The sequence below is a fragment of the Barbus barbus genome (genome assembly GCF_936440315.1).
Source record: "Barbus barbus genome assembly, chromosome: 32".
NCBI lineage: Eukaryota > Metazoa > Chordata > Actinopteri > Cypriniformes > Cyprinidae > Barbus > Barbus barbus.
In genome coordinates, this window is record NC_136760.1 from 10416325 (window position 1) to 10438230 (window position 21906).

The following is a 21906-nucleotide window of genomic DNA, read 5'->3' on the forward strand; positions in this document are numbered from 1 at the left end:
ACTGTGACTGATCGCATCACTTTATTGCTAGGTAAGAAAAAAAAAACAGAAGGTGTAGAAACCTTATTAACTTTCTTGATCTTTCTACTTTCTTACTACTTCCTTTATTCCTTAAATCCAAATTGTGCTGTGGTCAAAAAAAGTTAATTGTGAAACTGTGTCTAAAGAATCCACAGAGTTTGTTCCATTATTTTCTTATTTAAAACTTTTTGCTTGTCTTCTGTTCACATGTGCCCTCAATAATTGTTCTTTGTGGCAATATTATGTTTGTAGGTATAGTCAAAGTACACACTGTTACAATGACCAGTTAAAATGTTATGATTCTTAAAAGGTTACTTTAAGTTGTTGTTATATAAATCACTCTGATGCTCTTTGCTCATGCAGACACAGAAGTGAGTGAGTCAGACAATAACAAAATAACAGAGTGGCTTAAGAAGAGTAAGCAATCAGTTAGTCAAGTTGAGGAATTTATGAGAGGAACCGCTATCTACCGAGCACAGTGGATTAGAGAAAATGGATCAAAATCTGTAATGGATATAACCCAAGAGTATCCAAGACTTTTGGACACCCCTGGAATGGTAAAGGACTGTTTAATCTATAATAGGAAAATTAGGTTCTCCAGTAATTTTAAGAAAACATTAAAAGTGTCCTGCCCTAAAATATGAATCTTTTTTTTTTTTTTTATATTTATAGAAAAATAAATGTCAGTACTTTTATTATTATTTCACCATATGAGGTGATCACATCCTAAGCCAGGGGTCTCCAAACTCTGTTCTGGAGGGCCACTGTCCTGCAGAGTTTAGCTCCAACTTTCCTCAACACACCTGTTAAGGTTGGAGCTAAACTGTGCAGAACAGTGACCCTCCAGGACAGAGTTGGGACACCCCTGTCCTAAGCAAATGGTTATCAGCTGTTATCAAAGCACAACCATTACAACAATTAACTTCATTTGGGTGATGAAGATTTTTTACAAACTGCATAAATTGGGTGTTAGTTGTACTCTTATAGTGTGGTTTTAACTGTTCCTTTTCTTAATTAATTTTCAGATTGCTCAGGACTTCGGTATTTTATACCCTCATGCCAAAGACAAACTTTTTTAGCTCTGGGGACTTGCATCTCAACGAATACTTTCATATTGCAAGACGGAGAAGAGAGCTTTGGATATTCTTCCACTTCAGACTAACATTTCTTCTGGTGAGAACATCCTGCTTTACAGCTCTATAGTTTCATGCCTTGTTAGAATATTTTATCTATCTATAATATATATATATATATATATATGTGTGTGTGTGTTGCACCGGTTTATAGATTATTCCATTGTTCTTTTTGTAAAGACACTCTTGGAGATGTTGCTTTAAAAACTCTCCCAGCTATCCTTCCTCCATTGCCATACAAAATGGGCAGCAAGATGGTTCGGCCCTCTTACCAGGAGACAAAAGAAGCATTCGTTGATTTGCAGCCTGTAGGTACATCATTTATGACAACACATTTTGGTTATTATTTGATCCATGTGTGCATATTTACCATTTCAAAATTCTATTTAAAGGTTGGGACAAACATCATTCAGTACTTGGAGGAGGAGGAGCAACGGAGACAATTCCCTCATGTCCTGCAGATTGAGGATAAAGTCAATTGCTCTCAAGCCTTCGTAATTGTGGGAGGAGTGGCACTGGAGCAAGACAGCCTTTTGCAAGCTGTTTATACATGCTTTAAATTGTTTTATGTTTTGGACATTGGATATCCCAAGCCTGCTGCTGTTGTTTGGCAGTTTCTACAACACACAATATATTCTGTGCCAGGAGGTGTTCCATCAACACACTGCCGCCTACTTGGGCAGTTTATAATTGGATGAGCTAGACTAGCTTTTTGTTTAATTGTTTTATTTTTTTGTGCTACCTGTTTACAATGTGTAAAACAGGTTGCAAATACATTACTTTGAAATAATATATTTTTAATATATTATTGCATTTGCTGGACTGTAAGATTTATTTGTCTATTTCCCTGTATTATACACCCTAAAATATAATTGCAAATAAATTAATTTGTAACCCTATTTTTTATATATATATTTCTCTGCAGTGTTCCCTCAACACAGTCACCTTATGAGGCAACTTATAATTACATTTGCTGGACTATAACTTTGTTTGGTTTATTTATTTGTTTGGTAAACTGAAACAATTGGTAACTGCGTATTTATTGTAAATAATTTAATGGAAAGCTTTGCAACTTGTGATTTAATGTAAATAAACTATTGTCAATATATTTGAAGTTGTGCATTATTATTTATTTACATGGTGGTAATAATAATAATACCAGGATGGTTAAAGCAACATTTTGGGCAAATAACCCAACAAATTAGTTATTTTATAACCCAATTAATTGGGTAAAAATGACTACCCAATGAAATGGGTTAAAATAACCCAACATTAGGTAGGTGCTATAGTAACCCACCATTGGGTTATCTGTTGGGTTATTTTTAACCCAAGTATTTTTAGTGAGTAGGTGGTAAGTTCCATTGAACTCTATTGGTAACGACGGAACTCGTGACCAATAGCTTTTCTAGTCAGCAGGACTACCTAATCAGGTCATGCTTCATCCTAATTACTCACCGTCATGCTAATTAATAGGTCTAATTACTTGGGTGTGGTTTCCTCTGGATTCACAACACACTCTTGATTTAAACTTGAGGAAAAGTGTGGATTAACTTTTATTTGAATTATTTTTAGTTTTGTAAAAACGTTTCCTTTGGTGTAGAAAACTTCAAGGTAAGCACTATCAAAAATAAATCCATGTACTCTGTTTAATTTGGAATTCTAAAACTGTAAGCAAACCATTTTAGTTCCCACTGTCCAGCCTTTATTCCCGTATTTAGTGGCTAAGATATTTGTCCAAAACTATCCCTAAAAAAATTTGAATCCGCTTCAGTTCAAAAAACAAATGACTGTGATTTGAGAACGTTTTCCTTGCCAAATATCCAAAATCTTCTTTTGACTTGTTCTACACAAGGTATGGCTGCTATAGCAACCCAAGATCCCACTGGCAGTTTTGCAAGTGTACTCCGTGGACCATTGCATGCACAGGCCCCTCAGCGCCCTGGCCCACTGCCCTCTAGAATATTACACCCAGATGAGCAGCTCCAGCGAAACCAGCCTTTTTACGTTCCCACTGTCCAGCCTTTATTCCCATATCAATGGTCCATGTCAACTCCATATGTACCCTACAGTGGATTTCATGGCTTGGGTATCCTTTTCTTTTGTCATTTTACTAAATATTACAAATTCAAATTTGTTTTCATTGTTTTTCAGGATTTTTTTTTTGTGCTTTTATTTGACCTGATAAGCAATCACTTTTAAAATGTCTGTAATGTTTCTATAAAAGCTTCCATATAGTATATTTTCTGGATTGTCTTTAAGACATTTACCTTTCAAACATGTAAAAACATGGAGTGAGCCTCATGCTTTTCATAATATGAAGTGTGATATTTAATCCAGTGTAACATGGAAAATTAATGTTTCTGCTCAGGCCTATTATTAGGTCTCCAGTATAAGCTATAACCTTTTAGCTCTATGGTGAAGACTTGCTAAACTTCACTAGATGAGATGGATTGTAATGTTCTAAATGTCAGCCTTAGGATTTATAACCGGCTTCCTTAAATCTGGCCCTGGAAGGCCTCTATCCTGCAGAGTTTAGTTTAAACCCTGATATGACTAATCTACCTGTAATTTCCTCCGTAGTTTTGGAGACCTTGATTAGCTTGCTCAGGTGCCTTGATTAGGGTTGGAGCTAAACTCTGAAGGGCAGTGGCCCTCCAAGGTCTAATTTGAGGAAGATTGGTTTAGGATGCTAAGATCCAGTTGTTAATTAAATGTTAGCAGAGAGTATTGTAAGTTGTATGAATGGAACCCACACACATGTAATATAACGGTTCTTTGTTTTTAAGGTTATGGCATGATGATGCCATCATTACTACTTCCCCACGGTTTAGAAGTCCCTGGATACATGATTCCTCAACCTCAACTGCATATGTTGGACTACAGACGTATGACTCCCCATATGGCTCCAACTATTTCCCACCAGACTCGCCACTCCCATTTTCAAAATGGTGTGCCCCCTAATCGTGTGATGGTCAGCGCAGAGGTGCAAACCGAAGCCCTTTGTCATAGCATAGACTCCCATGAACATGCTATATCCCACAACTGTTCTGAATCAGGTAGGAGTACTGGCAGTCCAGTGTCAACATCACCCAGCTCTTTGGATAACAAATCAGTAGCTTATGCTGAAGGTACATCCATGCTAACTCAAAACTACAATGCCATCAATGCTATCAACACTGCTGATTTGTCTGCTGTTCCTAAGACTGAAATCCTCCAAGCCGAACAGATACAAATTAAATGCAACAAAATGCCTGCTGAGCTTAAGAATTTTCAGAACAAGGATAACACTGCGCTAGCTAGTCCTAATGAAACTGACCTTTTGCAGAGCAGCTTGGGTTCCACACAATATTCGGGGGATGTTGTTTTGTGCTCTTACCAATCATTAGCATTTAGGAAGGATAAACAGAGTGTTGATGCTGGGATGTTAAGGTACTCCAGGAAGCATCATCTCCCTGCTTGTACAAAAGTTACTGTGGTGAGAACTTCTCCATCCTGTAGAACTTTTAAAACTTATCCTAAACCAAGCAGATTGGTCATTACCCAAAGCATCAAAGAAAAGAGAAACTCGGAGATGCCATTTCAGGTAAAGAGCAGAGAAGATGAAAAGTCCAATAACATGGACTTTAAGATTCTGCGGCTGCCATTTGACTTGCAGAACCATAACCAGCCTTGTCAGCTGGAAGCTTCTATCTGGTCAGTAGAGTCTCTAATACCTTATGTACCTTCCACTGAGTGGATGACAGAGAATGGTCTTCTAACCCCTCAGAAACCTTTGAGCCCACTGAATGAACACAGTGGTGTTATCTCAAAGCCAAATTATGTTGCTGAAGGGAAGAATCTACAATCTGTTGCATCAGCTAAATATCATGGTCGTCCATGTCCGCTAGAGGCCTCTATCTGGTCAGTAGAATCTTTGATGCCTTATGTGCCTTCCAATGAATGGATGGTTGAGAATGGATTTTTAACAACTCCTAAATGGCTGGACCCACAGATTAAATCCAGCGACGTGCTGTCAAAGCAGAATCCATCTTCGACTGGTATTCCAGCAGGGAAGAATCTACAAGCTGGTGCGTCAACTAAACATGACTCATTTAACACTGTTGAGTCCCACTCACCATACTGTCCCTCAACAAGCTGGCTGGCTGACTTTGGTAATGTATACTACTATAGTAAGCTACCTGTTGTACAGCAACAGCCGGACCTTCCAGAGAAGCGGCTACCAAAGATGTCCCTAGCCATTAGTCTTGAATCATCTCCTCTCAGAAATGGGAAAAATGCCAATAACCAAAGACCTGCAATTGGCAGCTCAGATATGAAGCACTGTTCATTTTCTACTTGCAAGTGCAAAGCAAAGAGCAGTTTGAGGCTAGCTGGATCTGCCATGAAGTGTAGTTGGGTTTCTTCTTCCACATTGGAGAATGAACTTCCCTTCTGCCCATCATGTAAATATGATGCAAAAGGAAAGGATCATAGAAAGCCTCCTTTTTCAGATGGTTTTAGCTGCAAAAGAGAAGAGACTACTGAAGTTAAGACCTATTACATGAAGGGGGCTACTAAGGGCTTCCATGGTACCCCAAAGATGAATTCGGGAAGCCATTTGGCAAAATGCTGTGCTACCTACCAGGCTAAATTGAGTGAACAGACTGGACTGTGTGAAGATTGCCGATGCCTTAATCCCAGCCCTGCTCAAGATAAACGTGGTGACCTAGTATGGAGAATTTGGGAAAAGAGTGAGGAAGACTGGATTAAGAACCCAAATAAGAGATTTTTACAGAGACCGCAGAAAGGTAGGGCTTTCAAAATACTGTTGCTGAAATTCTCCAAATTGTGTATATACTCTATATTGTTACAAACTTTCTTCTGTTAGACAATGCATGGAAAGAAAGTATGCAAGTCTCTAAAAATGGAAGAAGCATCCAGAAAAATGAAAGGAAAGGGTACTCGCAAGGTAAGAAATTCTCAAAAAAAAAAGCATCACGTTAGACCAATAGTCATGCCTGATCTTTGACAAATGCACCATTCAGTGACGCTTAAAAAAATAAATAAAATAAAATGTGACTTATGTTCTCCACAAATCCCTAACTGTGTGTACCGAGTGCAAATTTACAATCCTATTTATAATTTTTTCTTTATTCCTTTTTGTCTCTTTTAGAGATGGGGAAGACGCAGTGATTATGGCTACCGGTGGTCAGTGTGCACACCCCATGGAGAACGAGAAGGCGCATTAATATCACAAACGTTCAAACCCTTCCTACATAAATGCATGCATGGTTTTTATGCAGTGATTTAATAAAGTACTTATGCCTGTGAACATGCTGTGTCCTTTATCAATGAAGCCTCAGAAGTTCCATTTAAAATTGTCATAATCATATCTTTAAAAAATACTGCAAATAACTATGCATTTAATACACCGTACTATATGCAAACTTCTTGAGCATATTAGATGCATCACAAAAAATTGTAAGGCTGTTTTATCTTTTGCTTTAATGTGCATAGATCTAAATTTTAGATTTTTAAACATTTATTTTTCAAATATTGTATAGCCAAATGCTTGATCCTCACCGAGATCTGTGTCTGGTTGCATAAAAAGGTCTAAACTAGTCTTTCATCTAATTTGTTTAAAGACTGTAATGTTAAAGTCAGGGGCTATTTGCACTAAGCAAATAGCAACTAGATGCTATATTTAAACTAAGTGAATATAGCAGTATTTTTAACTGTTATTTACAGTAAGAATCATAAAATCGCACCACTAGATTTTGGGTGTTCCATCTTACAATCACTAGGAGAATTGTTTACAAAAGCATTAAGTGCATGATGACCCTCAGAGGACATTGGGACTAGACAAATAAAATAATCTACTACTGAAAAAAATAAATCAACTGAGTGCACTTTCATGTGATTAAAAGATAATTTCAACTATTGGTTCCGAAGCTGAAGGCAAAGGCTATGATGGCACTGGGAGTTTGTATGTGTCTAAATACAGATTACAAATAAGGTCAGGTCACCTTTATTTATATAGTCCTTTTAACAATAAAGATTGTGTCAAAACACTTAACGGTATCAAATTGGAAGATAGAATGTCAGTAATGTATAATAATAAGATTAAACACTCAATTTTCAGTTAAAGGCATTTCATTATTGAATTCAGTGTTGTCATTGTCGAGCTCAGTTTAGTTTAAATAGTATCTGTGAAATCAAATTGATGATAATCGCTAGAAATCAAAAAGTGTCCCAACTGAGCAAGCCAGAGGTGACACTGGCAAGGAACCAAAATTCCCTCTGTGACAGAATGGAGAAAAAAACCTTGGGAGAAACCAGGCTCAGTCGGGGGGCCAGTTCTCCTCTGGCCAGGATATTATTGTTTATTTATTGTTTAATTATTGATTTAATTAAAATTATAAATGTATTATATTTCTATTTTTATATTGTTGCAATTTCTAACAATAATAGTATTATGTAGTTAGGTATTTTATTATATTTTTAGTTATTTTGTTTTATTTTTGGTTTTACTGTATTTTTAGTAGAGGTCTTCACTGGGGGTATGTCCCCGGGGCTAATCCAGGTGAAGTGAAGTGAAGTGACATACTGCCAAGTATGGTGACCCATACTCGGAATTCGTGCTCTGCATTTAACCCATCCAACGTGCACACACACAGCAGTGAACACACACACACACCGTGAACACACACCCGGAGCAGTGGGCAGCCATTTATGCTGCGGCGCCCGGGGAGCAGTTGGCGGTTCGGTGCCTTGCTCAAGGGCACCTCAGTCGTGGTATTGAGGGTGGAGAGAGCGTTGGACATTCACTCCCCCCACCTACAATCCCTGCCGGCCCGAGACTCAAACCTGCAACCTTTGGATTATGAGTCCAACTCTCTAACCATTAGGCCACAACTTCCCCTGGAGGTGTCTGGCCTCCGCCGACGATCAAGGCCACAGACATCATCTCCCGGCACCGATCCACCATCTGATCCGGACACGGACTGAGAAACAGAATAAAAAAGAAACAGACAAATATTAGCGTAGATGCCATTCTTCTTACGATGTAATGAGTACATTGTGTGTTATGAGGAGTGTTCCCGATTCCGGTTGATCTAATTAATGCAGTCTAACAATCCTTTAATGGATTTGAATGATAGAAGTGTAGTAGTGTGTTACATGTAAAACAGATTAAAGAAATGTGTCTTTAATCTAGATTTAAACTGACAGTGTGTCTGCCTCCCGAACAGTGTTAGGTAGATTGTTCCAGAGTTTGGGTGCTAAATAGGAAAAGGATCTGCCGCCCGCAGTCGATTTTGATATTCTTGGTATTATCAAACGGCCAGAGTTTTGAGAACGCAGCGGACGTGGAGGACTATAATGTGATAAGAGCTCGCTCAAGTACTGAGGAGCTAAGCCATTCAGGGCTTTATAAGTAATTAACAAGATTTTAAAATCTATATGATGTTTGATAGGAAGCCAGTGCAGTGTTGACAGAACCGGGCTAAAATGGTCATACTTCCTAGTTCTAGTAAGGACTCTAGCTGCTGCATTTTGGACCAACTGTAGTTTGTTGATCAAGCGTGCAGAACAACCACCCAGTAAAGCATTACAATAGTCTAACCTTGAGGTCATAATTGCATGAATTAGCATTTCTGCCTTTGACGTTGAGAGCATAGGTTGCAATTTGGATATGTTTTTGAAATGGAAAAACATAGCTTTACAGATGCTAGAAATGTGGCTTACAAATGAAAGATTGCTATCAAACAGCACACCTAGGTTCCTAACTGACGAAGAAGAATTGACACAGCAGCTGTCAAGTGTTAGTGTTCTAGGTTATTACATGTGGGGTTTTTAGGTCCGATAATTAACACTTCTGTTTTTTTTCAGAATTTAGCAGTAAGAAGTTACTCGTCATCCAGTTTTTTATATCGACAATGCATTCCATTAGTTTCTCAATTTTAAGACATTAAAACCATGTCTCCTGATAATATCTCCCAAGGGTAACATGTAAAGCGTGAAAAGTAACGGCCCTAGTACTGAGCCTTGAGGTACTCCATACTGCACTTGTGATCGATATGATACCTCTTCATTCACTGCTACGAACTGATGGCGGTCACATAAGTACGATTTGAACCATGCTAAGGCACTTTCACTAATGCCAACAAAGTGTTCTAGTCTATTTAAAAGAATGTTGTGGTCGATAGTGTTGAATGCAGCATTAAGATCCAGTAGAACTAATAAAGAGATACAACCATGATCAGATGATAGCTATAATTGTGAGGATACTACCTTTTCTAGTATCTTTGACAGAAAAGGGAGATTTGAGATCAGTCTGTAATTAACTAGATCCTTGGGGTCAAGTTGTGTTTTTTTAATGAGAGGCTTAATAACAGCCAGTTTGAAGGTTTTGGGGACATATCCTAATAACAATGGTGAATTAATAATAGCCAAAAGAGGATCTATAACCTCTGGAAGTAGCTCTTTTAGTAGTTTAGATGGAATAGGGTCTAACATACAAGTTGCTGGTTTAGATGACTTAACAAGTTTATACAATTCTTCCTCTCCTATAGTAGAGAATGAGTAGAATTGTTCCTCAGGAGATCTATAGTGCATCTGATGCGATACTGTAGCTGACGGCTGCATGGTTACAATTTTATCTCTTGGAAGTAAAGAAGTTCATAAAATCATTACAGCTATGCTCTTGGGAAGTGCCAACACCTGTTGATACTTTATTTTTTGTTAATTTAGTGGTTATGCTTGTTTTCTTCTAGAAGAGACTAAAAGTAATCAGATCTAGCAGTTTTTAATGCTTTTCTGTAGGATAGGGTACTTTCCCGCCAAGTTATACGAAACAACTCTAGTTTTGTTTTCCTCCATCTGTGCTCCGTTTTCCAGGCTGCTCTCTTTAGGGTGCGAGTGTGCTCATTATACCACGGAGTCAGACTGTTTTCTTTGATCTTCCTTAAATGTAATGGAGCAACTGTATCTAAAGTGCTAGAAAAGAGAGAGTCCATAGTTTCTGTTACATCACGTTTTTCTGTGCTTTTGGATATGCTGAGGAATTGAGATAAATCAGGAAGATTACTTACAAAGCAGTATGAGGAATACCCTGTAAAAATTGTAAAATATTTAGTGTTTTAATGCAAGAATCTACCAACAACAAACAACCACAGTTTATGCTGCAAAAAAGAATAATAAAAGTAAAAATAAAATTAAAAATTTTACATACACTTGATTCTTAAATGTGCCATAGAATGGAAAACTGTATTTACCTTGGCATAGTTGAATAATAAAAGTTCTGTACATGGAAATGACATAAAGTGAGCCTCAAACAACATTGTTTCCTCCTTATGTAAATTTCGTGAATAAAAAAGACCACTGAAAAATAGGCGAATCAGAACATAACACAGACTGTGACGTAACAGTTCAGGGATCACTAATAGTTACATCCCCAACATTTGCATATAGCCACCCATGTTCTAGGCCAGCCGCCAGCCGAAGCATCAGAAGTTCTGCAGGTATTGTGAAGAAACAAGCAAGGACAACAGCGAAAATGGCAGATCATGGAAGGGTCATGTAGGGTCCAGGCTCTGCAGGGGATGTGAAGTGCAGGGATGCGTTGGTGTCTGTATTCAGAAAGGCACGGAAAGCAAATAACACATAACGTGAGCCACTAAACGGACATGGCTACCCACATGAAAAAGTACTATAGTAATTTATAGTAGATACTATAGTGTTTTTGAACCATACTTTAGTAAAGTACTTGCATTATTTTTGTGGTAATTCTATAGTTGCATAAATTGCAGTGACTGCTCTAAAATATGAAACACCAATGTTTCAGAAGTTTATAACATGCTTATCCGATAACTCTTATATTTCCTATATGGGTTTATGTAAATTCTTTTTTTTTAAGATTAACTGTTTTTTTTTTTTCCTTCTAAGGCATTGTTAGATTCCAGTGTTTCCTGTCATAGCTTTGCAAAGATTTGATTTCAAAAAACAGTATCTTAGCTATTAATCTATTTCTTGTTATGATTTTAAATCTGTATTTAACCTCAGAATGATTTGAAAGTAAGTCTGATTTTGTGGTGGCTGTGCTTCAAAGGGGACAGGATGCCCATCTTCCACAAGTTGGTTTGATTCTTTAGGGTTTTCTTGAAATGGTCTCAGTGGTCGTGTAAAACAACACCCTTTTTATTTAGTCAAAAACAGCTCTGTTCACAGCGACTCATTTCGGTGCATATCTCTTTACATGCTAATGAGCTCTGCTCACCCTGCCCCTCTCTTCTGTGGAAGAGCAAAGGTGATTTGCAAATAATCATAAAAAATATAAAGTGTGAGACTTACTTCTTCTGGAGGTGCAGCTGGATCATGAACAATGGGTACTGATCCATACTTGAGGTTTAACTTTTTAACAAAACCTGCCTTGAATTGTCCCTCATTTAGAAATCAGTCTGGAGTTGCACAGCCAGACATAAACGAATTTAGTGAAAGTGAAGAGAAGTGACGTGTGGCCAGATATGGTGAACCACACTCGGAATTTGTGCTCTGCATTTAACCCATCCAAGTGCACACACACAGCAGTGAACACACACACACACCGTGAACACACACCTGGAGCAGTGGGCAGCCATATTGCTGCGGCGCCCGGAGAACAGTTGGGGGTTCGGTGTCTTGCTCAAGGGTCTCATCTCAGTCGTGGTATTGAAGGTGGAAGACAGCGCTGGTTATTCACTCCAAAATCAAAATGGCTTGATAATTAAGACTGTTTAGGTTTTTGGGGGATTAAAAAATAAAAAGCAGTAATTTTTTTTTAATCATTTTAGGGTAGTTGTGTCCACACATTGCTAAGACATATTTATAAGCAAATGAAGATATTTTGCATCCAATGTCTCCTTTAAAATGTAATTATTATAATCTTAATTCAAGTGATGAAGGATTTCGAAGGTCTGACAGTAATCAGTGTTGAGTACTACTATAAGTTTAACCCTGCCTGGTTTACATGTTTGAAAATGATTAACAGTTGAAAAAATTAGAAATGTAGAAAAGTAATCAAATGTAATCGGTTACATTACTTTAATAAAGTAATTGAAAAGTTACACTATTTATTACATTTTAAGTAGGGTAACTTTTAACTATTGCATTTCCAAAGTAACCTTCCCAACACTGAAATCAACTAATATAAACAAATTACTTTACCCAATACTGTATAAGTTTCCTACAACTATAGGGTATATTATACTACAATGTGTAAATACTAAAGTATACTACAGTATTTATTACAGTTTATCAGTTCACTATAGTTAATACTATGCTGTAGCATTCATTAACAAAGTGTTGTAAATACTATAATATATACAGTATAATACAATTCACTATAGTATGGTTCAAAAACACTATATTTACTATAAATTACTATATTATTTTTTCATGTGGGTAGCGCCTTGCTAGCGGTAGCCTGTTACATTGCAGTACATAAGATTTACCACTTACCACATAAACAGTGTAACAAGAGATGACTGAGGATGATGTTGAATGATTTACCGATCCTGAGCACCACTGTCAAGCATCTGATCTTGTAAAATGTGTGGTAAGTACTGCCGCTCCATAGTATAAACAGAGTTCGTATGATCGCGAATCTCGAAAGCGAAAGTGAAAGTAAAAAGCGATCGTGCATTTGAAAGCAGTTTCAGTGCCCCGCATATTAATAAGCGGCTCCCTGATGTCCACATTTAATATACAGTATAATTACCCGACGATATAACTGCGAGAGAAAGTATTGAAATATATATTTTCCTCCCTGTCTTTCCTTCTAGTCAGGTGGTATGTGAAAATAATGTTCACTTTCTCATAAAAGCATGAAACTTGGTACGGCCCTAAACATCTTCAGAAATGGAGCCATCTCAAAAACACCTTGTGGTTGCCATGGCGACCATTTTACTTTCCGCCATAACCAAATTATGTATTTTGTGTCATATCTCCTGAACCAAACATGATAACACAGAAAAGGTGATGTCTACCCTTTATGTTTTGATGGCCAATGACTACAATGATACCATATACAGCAACATAAACTGTTCAGGTGAAGAGTTAATGGTGAAATCAGCAGTGTGAGAAGGCAATCACAGTATCACAGTATCTTTATGAGAAGGACTACAATGAAATATCAGAAGATGCAGAGTGAAATTTACTTTCATGAACATATTTCATGTAAACTTAATTTACAATCACTCTCAGGGGCCAGAGTTGTCTATTATGTTGTCCACAAGGGGGAAGCCAGAGTCCTGCATGCGGGCAGGTACACACAGGTGAATCGCTAATATTTGATGTAATATTCATGTGTATGGTGTGGAGACAAGCATGGGCAGGTTGCGGGTCCAATAACCAAGAATATTTCGACTCGGTCCAGTACACGCTGAGCAATGTAGCCAATCGCGCTGCCACTGACAGCTGTAGTGATTATATTAAAGAGGGCGCTCTTTGCATGCTTTCTGTATTTAATCTATTCACAATTTGAATAAAAGTTTTAATAAATTAGTTTTTTTTTTCTACCTCATGTAGGCTATTTAATGCAGGTGCGGTTCGGGTCCCAGTTTTTATGTCAAATGGGTCAGGTATGGGATTAAATTAGTGTTGCTGTCAGATAACGTGTCGAGTGTTCTGTTAATTACTGTGATTGTGGGAAGATCATTTCACCAAAAGGAAAGGTAAATGAAAATGCCTCTCTGTGATGTTACCACGAGGCATCACTTACTTACAGATCTCAGGCTTCTGGAGGGGATGTAGATTCATAAGAGTGAGGAGGAAGTAGGAGGGTGTCTGAGCCTGTGGCTATTCTGTAAAAGTGGTCTCTTTTGGGCTCATGGAAGACCAGTCATGCCACTGCATTCTGAAACATTTGTTGAGGTTTGATTGCGCATGATGGAAGTGTATATGGTGAAGAGGAGGGGTCTAAGAACTGCATTATCTGGACTAAAAATATTTGCTTGTGTTCATCTTAAGAAAGAAAGTAATACATGTTTGGGATGACATGAGGGTCAGTAAATGATGGGAGAATTTTCATTTTTGGGTGAACTATCCCTATCCCAGATTTATCCCAGAATAAAAGAATGTGTTGAATTAATGAGGAGAGTCATGGAATTACAAAATTAATGGTTTGAAAGGTCACTTTTTTGCTTTGTCTATTCAACGTCAATGTCTAAAAGGATAATTAATTGTTTATTTTGGGCATTTAGAGTTTTTTCTCAGCAAATATTGATAAATAATTATGTGCGACTAATTAGATTAATTAATGAGCAAATCATGTAATTATTAAGATTAAAAAAAAATAATTAATTGACAGTCCTAATTCAGATTTGATGGTGAACTTTTGAAGCCAGACATTTACCTGATGAAAGTTATAACTGAAGTAGAAATGTGTGTGCTTGATGCATGAAAACAATGATCACTGATTCTCACAGCAGGCATGCACGTTTGAGCTTCCGTTTACCATATTTAATGTGCATAAGATAAAATAAAAATGTAATGTACTTTTCAAGATGAAATAAAAATTGTAAAAAGTACTGTTTTTTCTTCAGAAATGTAATCAAGTAAAAGTACAAGTAGTCAGTTTAAATTGTACTTGAATAAAGTACAGATCCCCCAAAATAATACTTAAGTACAGTAATCAAGTAAAATTACTCAAGTATTTTACACCTCTGCTGTTCCTGAGTCCATGTTTGTCCAATATGCAGCTCAACTACTCATTGCTCTTCATAAAATTCACATTTTCACACTGAGGACAACTGAGGGATTCTAGTAAAAAAATAAAATAAAAAATAAGTTAAACATACCAAAATTATTTGGATATTGCCCTCCAGAACTACAGAATATATTTATGTTTCTGAGAAGAGAAAATAATTCTAATTTAGACTGATCATCCATTTCAAAAAGTTTACACCCCCTGACTCTTAATCTAGCAATCATTGCAGCTTTGGCAGACGTGTGCACAGTGTCACACACAATGAAAAAAATATTTATACACTGCTAAAAATTTATATAAGAGCCCTTCTATGTCCTTTATGTATTTATTTTAAACCATGTTTTTAAACCCTTTTCTTCCATATGTTTACACATGATCAGTTAATAAAATATGAATATTATATTTGTTGTTTTATGTTGTTTCAGATGCTTATTGGGTATATTAGGCTAATAAAAGTGATCGAATGAACATAAATAAGAGCAAGCATAATGAAAATGGCTTCTGCCAACTTTTAGATCCCTGTAGTCTGGTTAAATTTTGTAGATTTTTATTTTTAATACATTTATTTAACTTTATCTTTTGTAAATAATTGAGGCTAACAAACAAATTTACAATGTTAACTTTCTCAATACTGCAATGTTAGTAACAGAATGAATCATAGAGTTAAACAAAAACATTTACAGACCCATTAATAGAAATGAACAACTTTGACATTGTCTTTAATGGACTTTAATTGTCTTTAATGGTTAAGAGTACTGCTCCATAAAATGCTGGTTAAACTCTTTAATCTTTGCCAACACTATCTTCAGTTTCTCTTTTGGAGGAAGGATGGTCATTCTGTAGGAGAAGAATGTAAAAAACAGGTACAGTTAACAGAGACTGAAAGAATGTCAAGAAAGTTTAAGAATTCATAATGTTTTCTAAAGTGTCAATATTACTCTTATTTGACTGAATTTCCAGCCCTGAAGCCTAAAGTAGACTCCCACCCTGCACCAACTTCTGCATCCTTGATCTGCATTGTGCAGACTATAAACAGGTTGTGATGAGACTTCATTTAAACAGCTAACGAGCTATCATGCAGAGTTCAGCTCCAACCCCAATCAAACACACCTGAACCAGGTAATCAAGTTGTTTACTTGAAAATTACAGGAACACTCCAAAAAATAAAATAAAATAAAATATTGACAAATATTATGTCCATTTTAAGGTTGCACAGATTTTTATTTATTTATTTTCTGATGCTGTTCACTTTATTTAAACAATTCATTTTGATTTAACGCCATTGTATCAGGTTTCTCATATAAATATGACTGAATCAGTTGAACTGACTTGGAATGGTTACTTTTTGGCTTAATTTAGTGTTTTCATTTTAAAAGAATGTTTCAGTCATGTAGCTCAAAATAGGTTTTACACTTCTCATCATGCACTGCACAGGGCAGGATATGGGGAGAGAAAATGTGTTTTTATGCTAATTTTATGCATTTTTTTAGAATGATGAGAAATAGGGTGACTTGTGAAAGTCTAATGTTCTATTACATTGGTATTTTAAACGTATTTCTATTCTGTTGTTCTGTTACTGTGTTTTTGGGTGAGTTACTGTAAGAAAATTAACTCTTATTTTGATTTAGCTTTTAGGAAATCGAATCGTAGGGATTCGATATTGATTTGGTTAATTGATATTAATCAAAACGTGTCATTTACACTTTATTAACGACTCGTCCAGCGAGCATTAAACCAGTATATCTTAGCAATTCTATTTATTTCATGGCCACGATAATAATGCAGAATTGATTTGGGTATATTTTGAGCACAGGTAGCAAGCTCTGGCCAAAGTTTTGATTTGACTATTACACAACAGAAGACAAAAGATTTCTTTATAAATGAATCAAAGTTTATTTGCTAATCTACGATAAAATACTGCACAAAACGCACATATACAGGAATGCGATTTGAAGAAAGTTAAAGTATAGCACTATTTGCTATTTCCAAAAAGGTCTACCAGGGGCAGATCACAAGCAGAGAACCTTACTATCTTTACTTTTAAAGATTAAGACCACCAGCTCAGTGAGATATGAAGATAGTTTGTTACTTGCTCTGAGTTGTTTTGTTCCTTTCCTGGTTGACCCTTACAAAAAATTACTGCAGTACAAAGTAGTATAACTGCAGTACAATGAAGTACAACTGGACATTTGCAGTATAATGAAGTATATAATTGCAGTTCATTAAAGTTCAACAGCAGTAAAACTGAAGTACAATGAAGTGCAACCGTAGATTTGCAGTATAATAAAGTACAGATACAGTATAACTGCAGTTCAGTGATACGCTGAAATGCAGGTGAAGATTTCAGATGCAAAAACTTCTTATTCTGTCTGATTAAATTTATTTGACCTATTTATTTTTTTCGAGCATTTTCTTTTTAAATAAAGCTCATATGATTAGGTTCAGTAATTTCACTTTAATGGCATAGAGGTTCTTTTCATTGCCAATAAAGTCTTCTTGTATAGGCTCTGTACTACAGTTATGCTGTATTGTGCAACATGTAGCAAGTGCCATGGTTACAGTAGACTTGGAAAGTGTTTATTTATTTATTTAATTTTTTTGTAATGTAGACTTCCTATAAAATATTTGTACAAAAATATTTTTGTACAAGAAATATTTGCCTATGGAATATTTCACCCGCTTAATCATGTAGATTAATAGCCTGCACGTGAGATCTTCCTTCGTGCCAACGGCCTTTGTCCTGACGAGAACTTTCTCAATACTGCAATGTCAGTAACAGAATGAATCATAGAGTTAACAAACAAAACATTTACAGACCCATTAATATAAATTAACAACTTTGACATTGTCTTTAATGGACTTTAATTGTCTTTAATGGTTAAGAGTACTGCTCCATAAAATGCTGGTTAAACTCCTTAATCTTTGCCAACACTATCTTCAGTTTCTCTTTTGGAGGAAGGATGGTCATTCTGTAGGAGAAGAATGTAAAAAACAGGTAGTTAACAGCAGGGGCGTAGCCATCATTTCAAAAGTGGGGGGGGACGGAATGTCTAGTGTTATACCTGTTTTTGTTGTTGTTGTTTTTTCAGTTAACCCTTGTCTAATTGACAGCTTTTATTTTTAATCATACCTTTTTGCTTAATATGCTTTATGATTATATTATTATATATGATTATAAAACAGAAGGAAAGAAAGAGAGAAAAAAGAAAAAGAAAAATACAACAGCTTGTAACTGGGACAGTACCCTTAAAAGCACATCTTTGTACCTTATTTACCCCAAAAAGTTTCATAGTTGTACATTACGGAACATATTGGTACTCTATGTACTAATATGCACCTTTTTGAGTATAAGTTACAAAGATGTTCTTATAAGGGTACTATTGTTTACATATTTCAGATTGTATTTTGTGTGTGTTGTATGTACAGTACATGGCACACAGTAATGGATACTTGCACATTCACATGCTTCTTTATTCTGCTCTGTTCTATTATACATTAGTCTGATTAGTCTATGTTAAAAGGTATAAGAAATATCTTATCATAGACAATTCTGTAAATAATCTTTACCTCTGAAGCCTCACTAATTCACTTCTGCCTCTGTCTATAGCAAATAAAGTAGTGTTTGAAATATCTACATACAGGGAATAGTGACATACAGAAGAAAATAACACATTAAATACACTGCTGGACAATAACCAATCATTTGTATCCTAAATTATTTTTTAACACTTTAGAATGGGGAACACATATTCACTATTAACTATGACTTTTGCCTCAATAAACTCTTCATTTACTGCTTATTAATAGCTTGTAAGGTAGTCGTTGTAGTTGTTAAGTTTAGGATTATGGGATGCAGAATATGGTCATGAAGAATACAGTTAAGAATACATTAATATGTGCTTAAGTGCTATAAACAACCAATATGCAAGCTAATAATTACTAGTTACAAAATGATAGCTGAGAAGTTGTTCATCATACTAATGTCATTTTTTATTTTTCTATATTTGACTAATTATGTGTTTTTTATGATTGGTCCATATATAATCCTACAAACGCTTGTGTATTATAGATGTTATACAATGTAAAAACAGCCAGGTGTTAAAAGCCACTCTTCTCTCCTGTCACTGTGTGTCGTTCTAATTCTGTCCTAACAAACCTAGGATGACTGTTTCTTGTTCATTCTTGACAACACATAAAAACGTCAAATTAGTGCAATAATGACAGAGCACCACTATTCGGATACCATGCCAATTTACGCTGCTTGACTTCTTCGTAAAAAAGGAGTGAATAGTTTCTTGCCGCTTTGAACTCATCTCGACCTCTATGATGGATACAGCGCGGGACCGCGGGCGCGAGCCTGGGCATGTCGTGACGTCACAAACTGAGTGACTGATTGCCATGGAAACGTAAACGTCATGTATAAATTATCTTGTCTCTTTGAATTTTTAATTATTCTGCATTTATATACATTGCTCCATTAAAACCTCAACATATCGAGAACACAACTGTCCAATGAAAAAGTGCAGGGGGCGAATTTATTTTTTATAAAATCCACCCTGCACTCCCACCCTGCACCAACTTCTGCATCCTTGATCTGCATTGTGCTATAAACAGGTTGTGATGAGACTTCATTTAAACAGCTAACGAGCTATCATGCAGAGTTCAGCTCCAACCCCAATCAAACACACCTGAACCAGGTAATCAAGTTGTTTACTTGAAAATTACAGGAACACTCCAAAAAAAAAATATTTATTTATTTTCTGATGCTGTTCACTTTATTTAAACAATTCATTTTGATTTAACGCCATTGTATCAGGTTTCTCATATAAATATGACTGAATCAGTTATTCTTTGTCCTGACGAGTCTCTCCAGCAGCTGATTACTCGTCTTTTCCATAGTGTCTACTGCAGGATGGATATAAAAGTATAAAATACGTTTTGGTTTGACAACATCGTTCATATGTGAACTATCACAATTAAAGCACAAAGGCATAACAACATTACACCCCGAGGCCATTCACAAGTGTGACAAAAGAGAAGAAACGCTTTCCGGAAGAGAAGTTCATCAGGCGAGTTGGAGCGTTGACTAGTCGAGTCATCCAGTTTAGCGGTGAGTATACCGTCTAATGTCCTCATATATCTTTAGTTATGATTTTAGAGAGATGTAAAAATACTTCACAGATATCGTATTCAACCTGCTGAGATGAGGAAAATGAGAGGAAACACGCGAGGTGCTTATGATACACAGAACACACAGAACTGAAGTCTGATAGAGAGACAAAACAACTGCTTTAATTACGGTGGCCGTGAGAGCTCAACGCGCTGCAACTTCAGAAAACACATGCAAATAGACAAAACACCAGCAAATCAAGAAAACATCATCATTTTGACAACACATGCGCTGCAAATGAGAAACGCTGCAAATCCTCACAACACATGCAAATTAAGAAACGCTGCAAATGCTCACAACACATGCAAATTGAGAAACGCTGCAAATGCTCACAACACATGCAAATTGAGAAACGCTGCAAATGCTCACAACACATGCAAATTGAGAAACGCTGCAAATGCTCACAACACATGCAAATTGAGAAACGCTGCAAATCCTCACAACACATGCAAATTGAGAAACGCTGCAAATGCTCACAACACATGCAAATTGAGAAACGCTGCAAATGCTCACAACACATGCAAATTGAGAAACGCTGCAAATGCTCACAACACATGCAAATTGAGAAACGCTGCAAATCCTCACAACACATGCAAATTGAGAAAAGCTGCAAATCCTCACAACACATGCAAATTGAGAAACGCTGCAAATCCTCACAACACATGCAAATTGAGAAACGCTGCAAATCCTCACAACACATGCAAATTAAGAAACGCTGCAAATCCTCACAAAAACGTGCTGCATGGACCACAATGGAAATGTTTCAAGGGGACCCAAAAAAAGTGACGGACCAGCTGGGATTTGCTTATTGTGCAGTGGCTATTGGTTGAGTTGTTGGTGAACTGAAAGGTGAGTGTTTTTTTGTTGTTGTTGTTTATTTTAACACCCTGATTGCATGATTTCTTTGTCTTTTGGATTAGGGGTCGACCGATTATCGACCTGGCCGATTATTGGCACCGATATTAAGCATTTTTATGATAATCGGCATCGGTCATTTTCAAAACCGATGTGCCGATAAAATTATTTAATTTTGAAACGCGCTATTTGGCTCTGATGCAGCCTGTCGGAACTCACCACTCTGTGGCCTAGAGCAGTCTCCGCCCACCGCGCATCTGATTTGTTGAGAGTCAGGAGTCCGACCAATCAACGTGGAAGACTAAAGGCACTCTCACACCGAAAGCGCTTGCTAACTGGTGCTGCTTCATCACGCATCAGTTCTCTCTCAAAGGCAGCAGCAGACCTTGCACAAGTTGCAATAAATTACAATCCACTACACTGAAGTTGTAAAAACCTCAATTTTATCTATTTATGATTTCCGAGATGGGGGAAACGCAGGGGGAATCGCGGAATCCAGTCATATGGAATTTACTGTATAACGCGGAGTCACGGAATTAGTCAAAGTTTGGATGAATTAATCAAAAGTAGGTCAGTACACTTAAATCGACTCATGATATGGCCTATCTGTAAACATTAAGCTGCAAAAAGACTATTTAAATATGAATTCTGCATGTTTGGCGTGTCTCTGTATGTGAAAGGCACAGGCGCGCGGTTTTGACACACACACACACTGAAGTGCGCGACGCTCGCGGTGTTTTCCGCATCTGCCATGTCACTAAATGAGGACATAAATACATGAACATCATCCCCAGAACTGCTCTGAGAGTTACTTCATGAGCATTTGACTGTTTCATTTGAGTAAAACGATCGTCATATCATAAATAGGCTACAGAAACTTAAGAGGTCCTCATGGCAACCCGTCAAAATAAAAGTTCGGTTTATTTACTAATGCTACTACAATTATTACAACTTTTGTTTAAAAGAACAATCACACAATACGCTATTTCTTACATGTTTTAATT

At 36.7% G+C, this 21906-nt stretch overlaps 1 protein-coding gene across 1 annotated transcript in view; it reads right to left on the reverse strand.

Moving 5' to 3' along the window:
• Positions 1–15432: 15432 nt before the first annotated feature.
• Positions 15433–21906, reverse strand: part of LOC306852498 (alanine aminotransferase 2-like) — a 131149-nt gene continuing 124675 nt past the window's right edge. Inside the window, exon 12 of the mRNA XM_079389388.1 lies at positions 15433–15714. Coding sequence (XP_079245514.1) covers positions 15624–15714 — 91 coding nt within the window. The 3' untranslated portion in view covers positions 15433–15623. The remainder of the gene's footprint in view (positions 15715–21906) is intronic.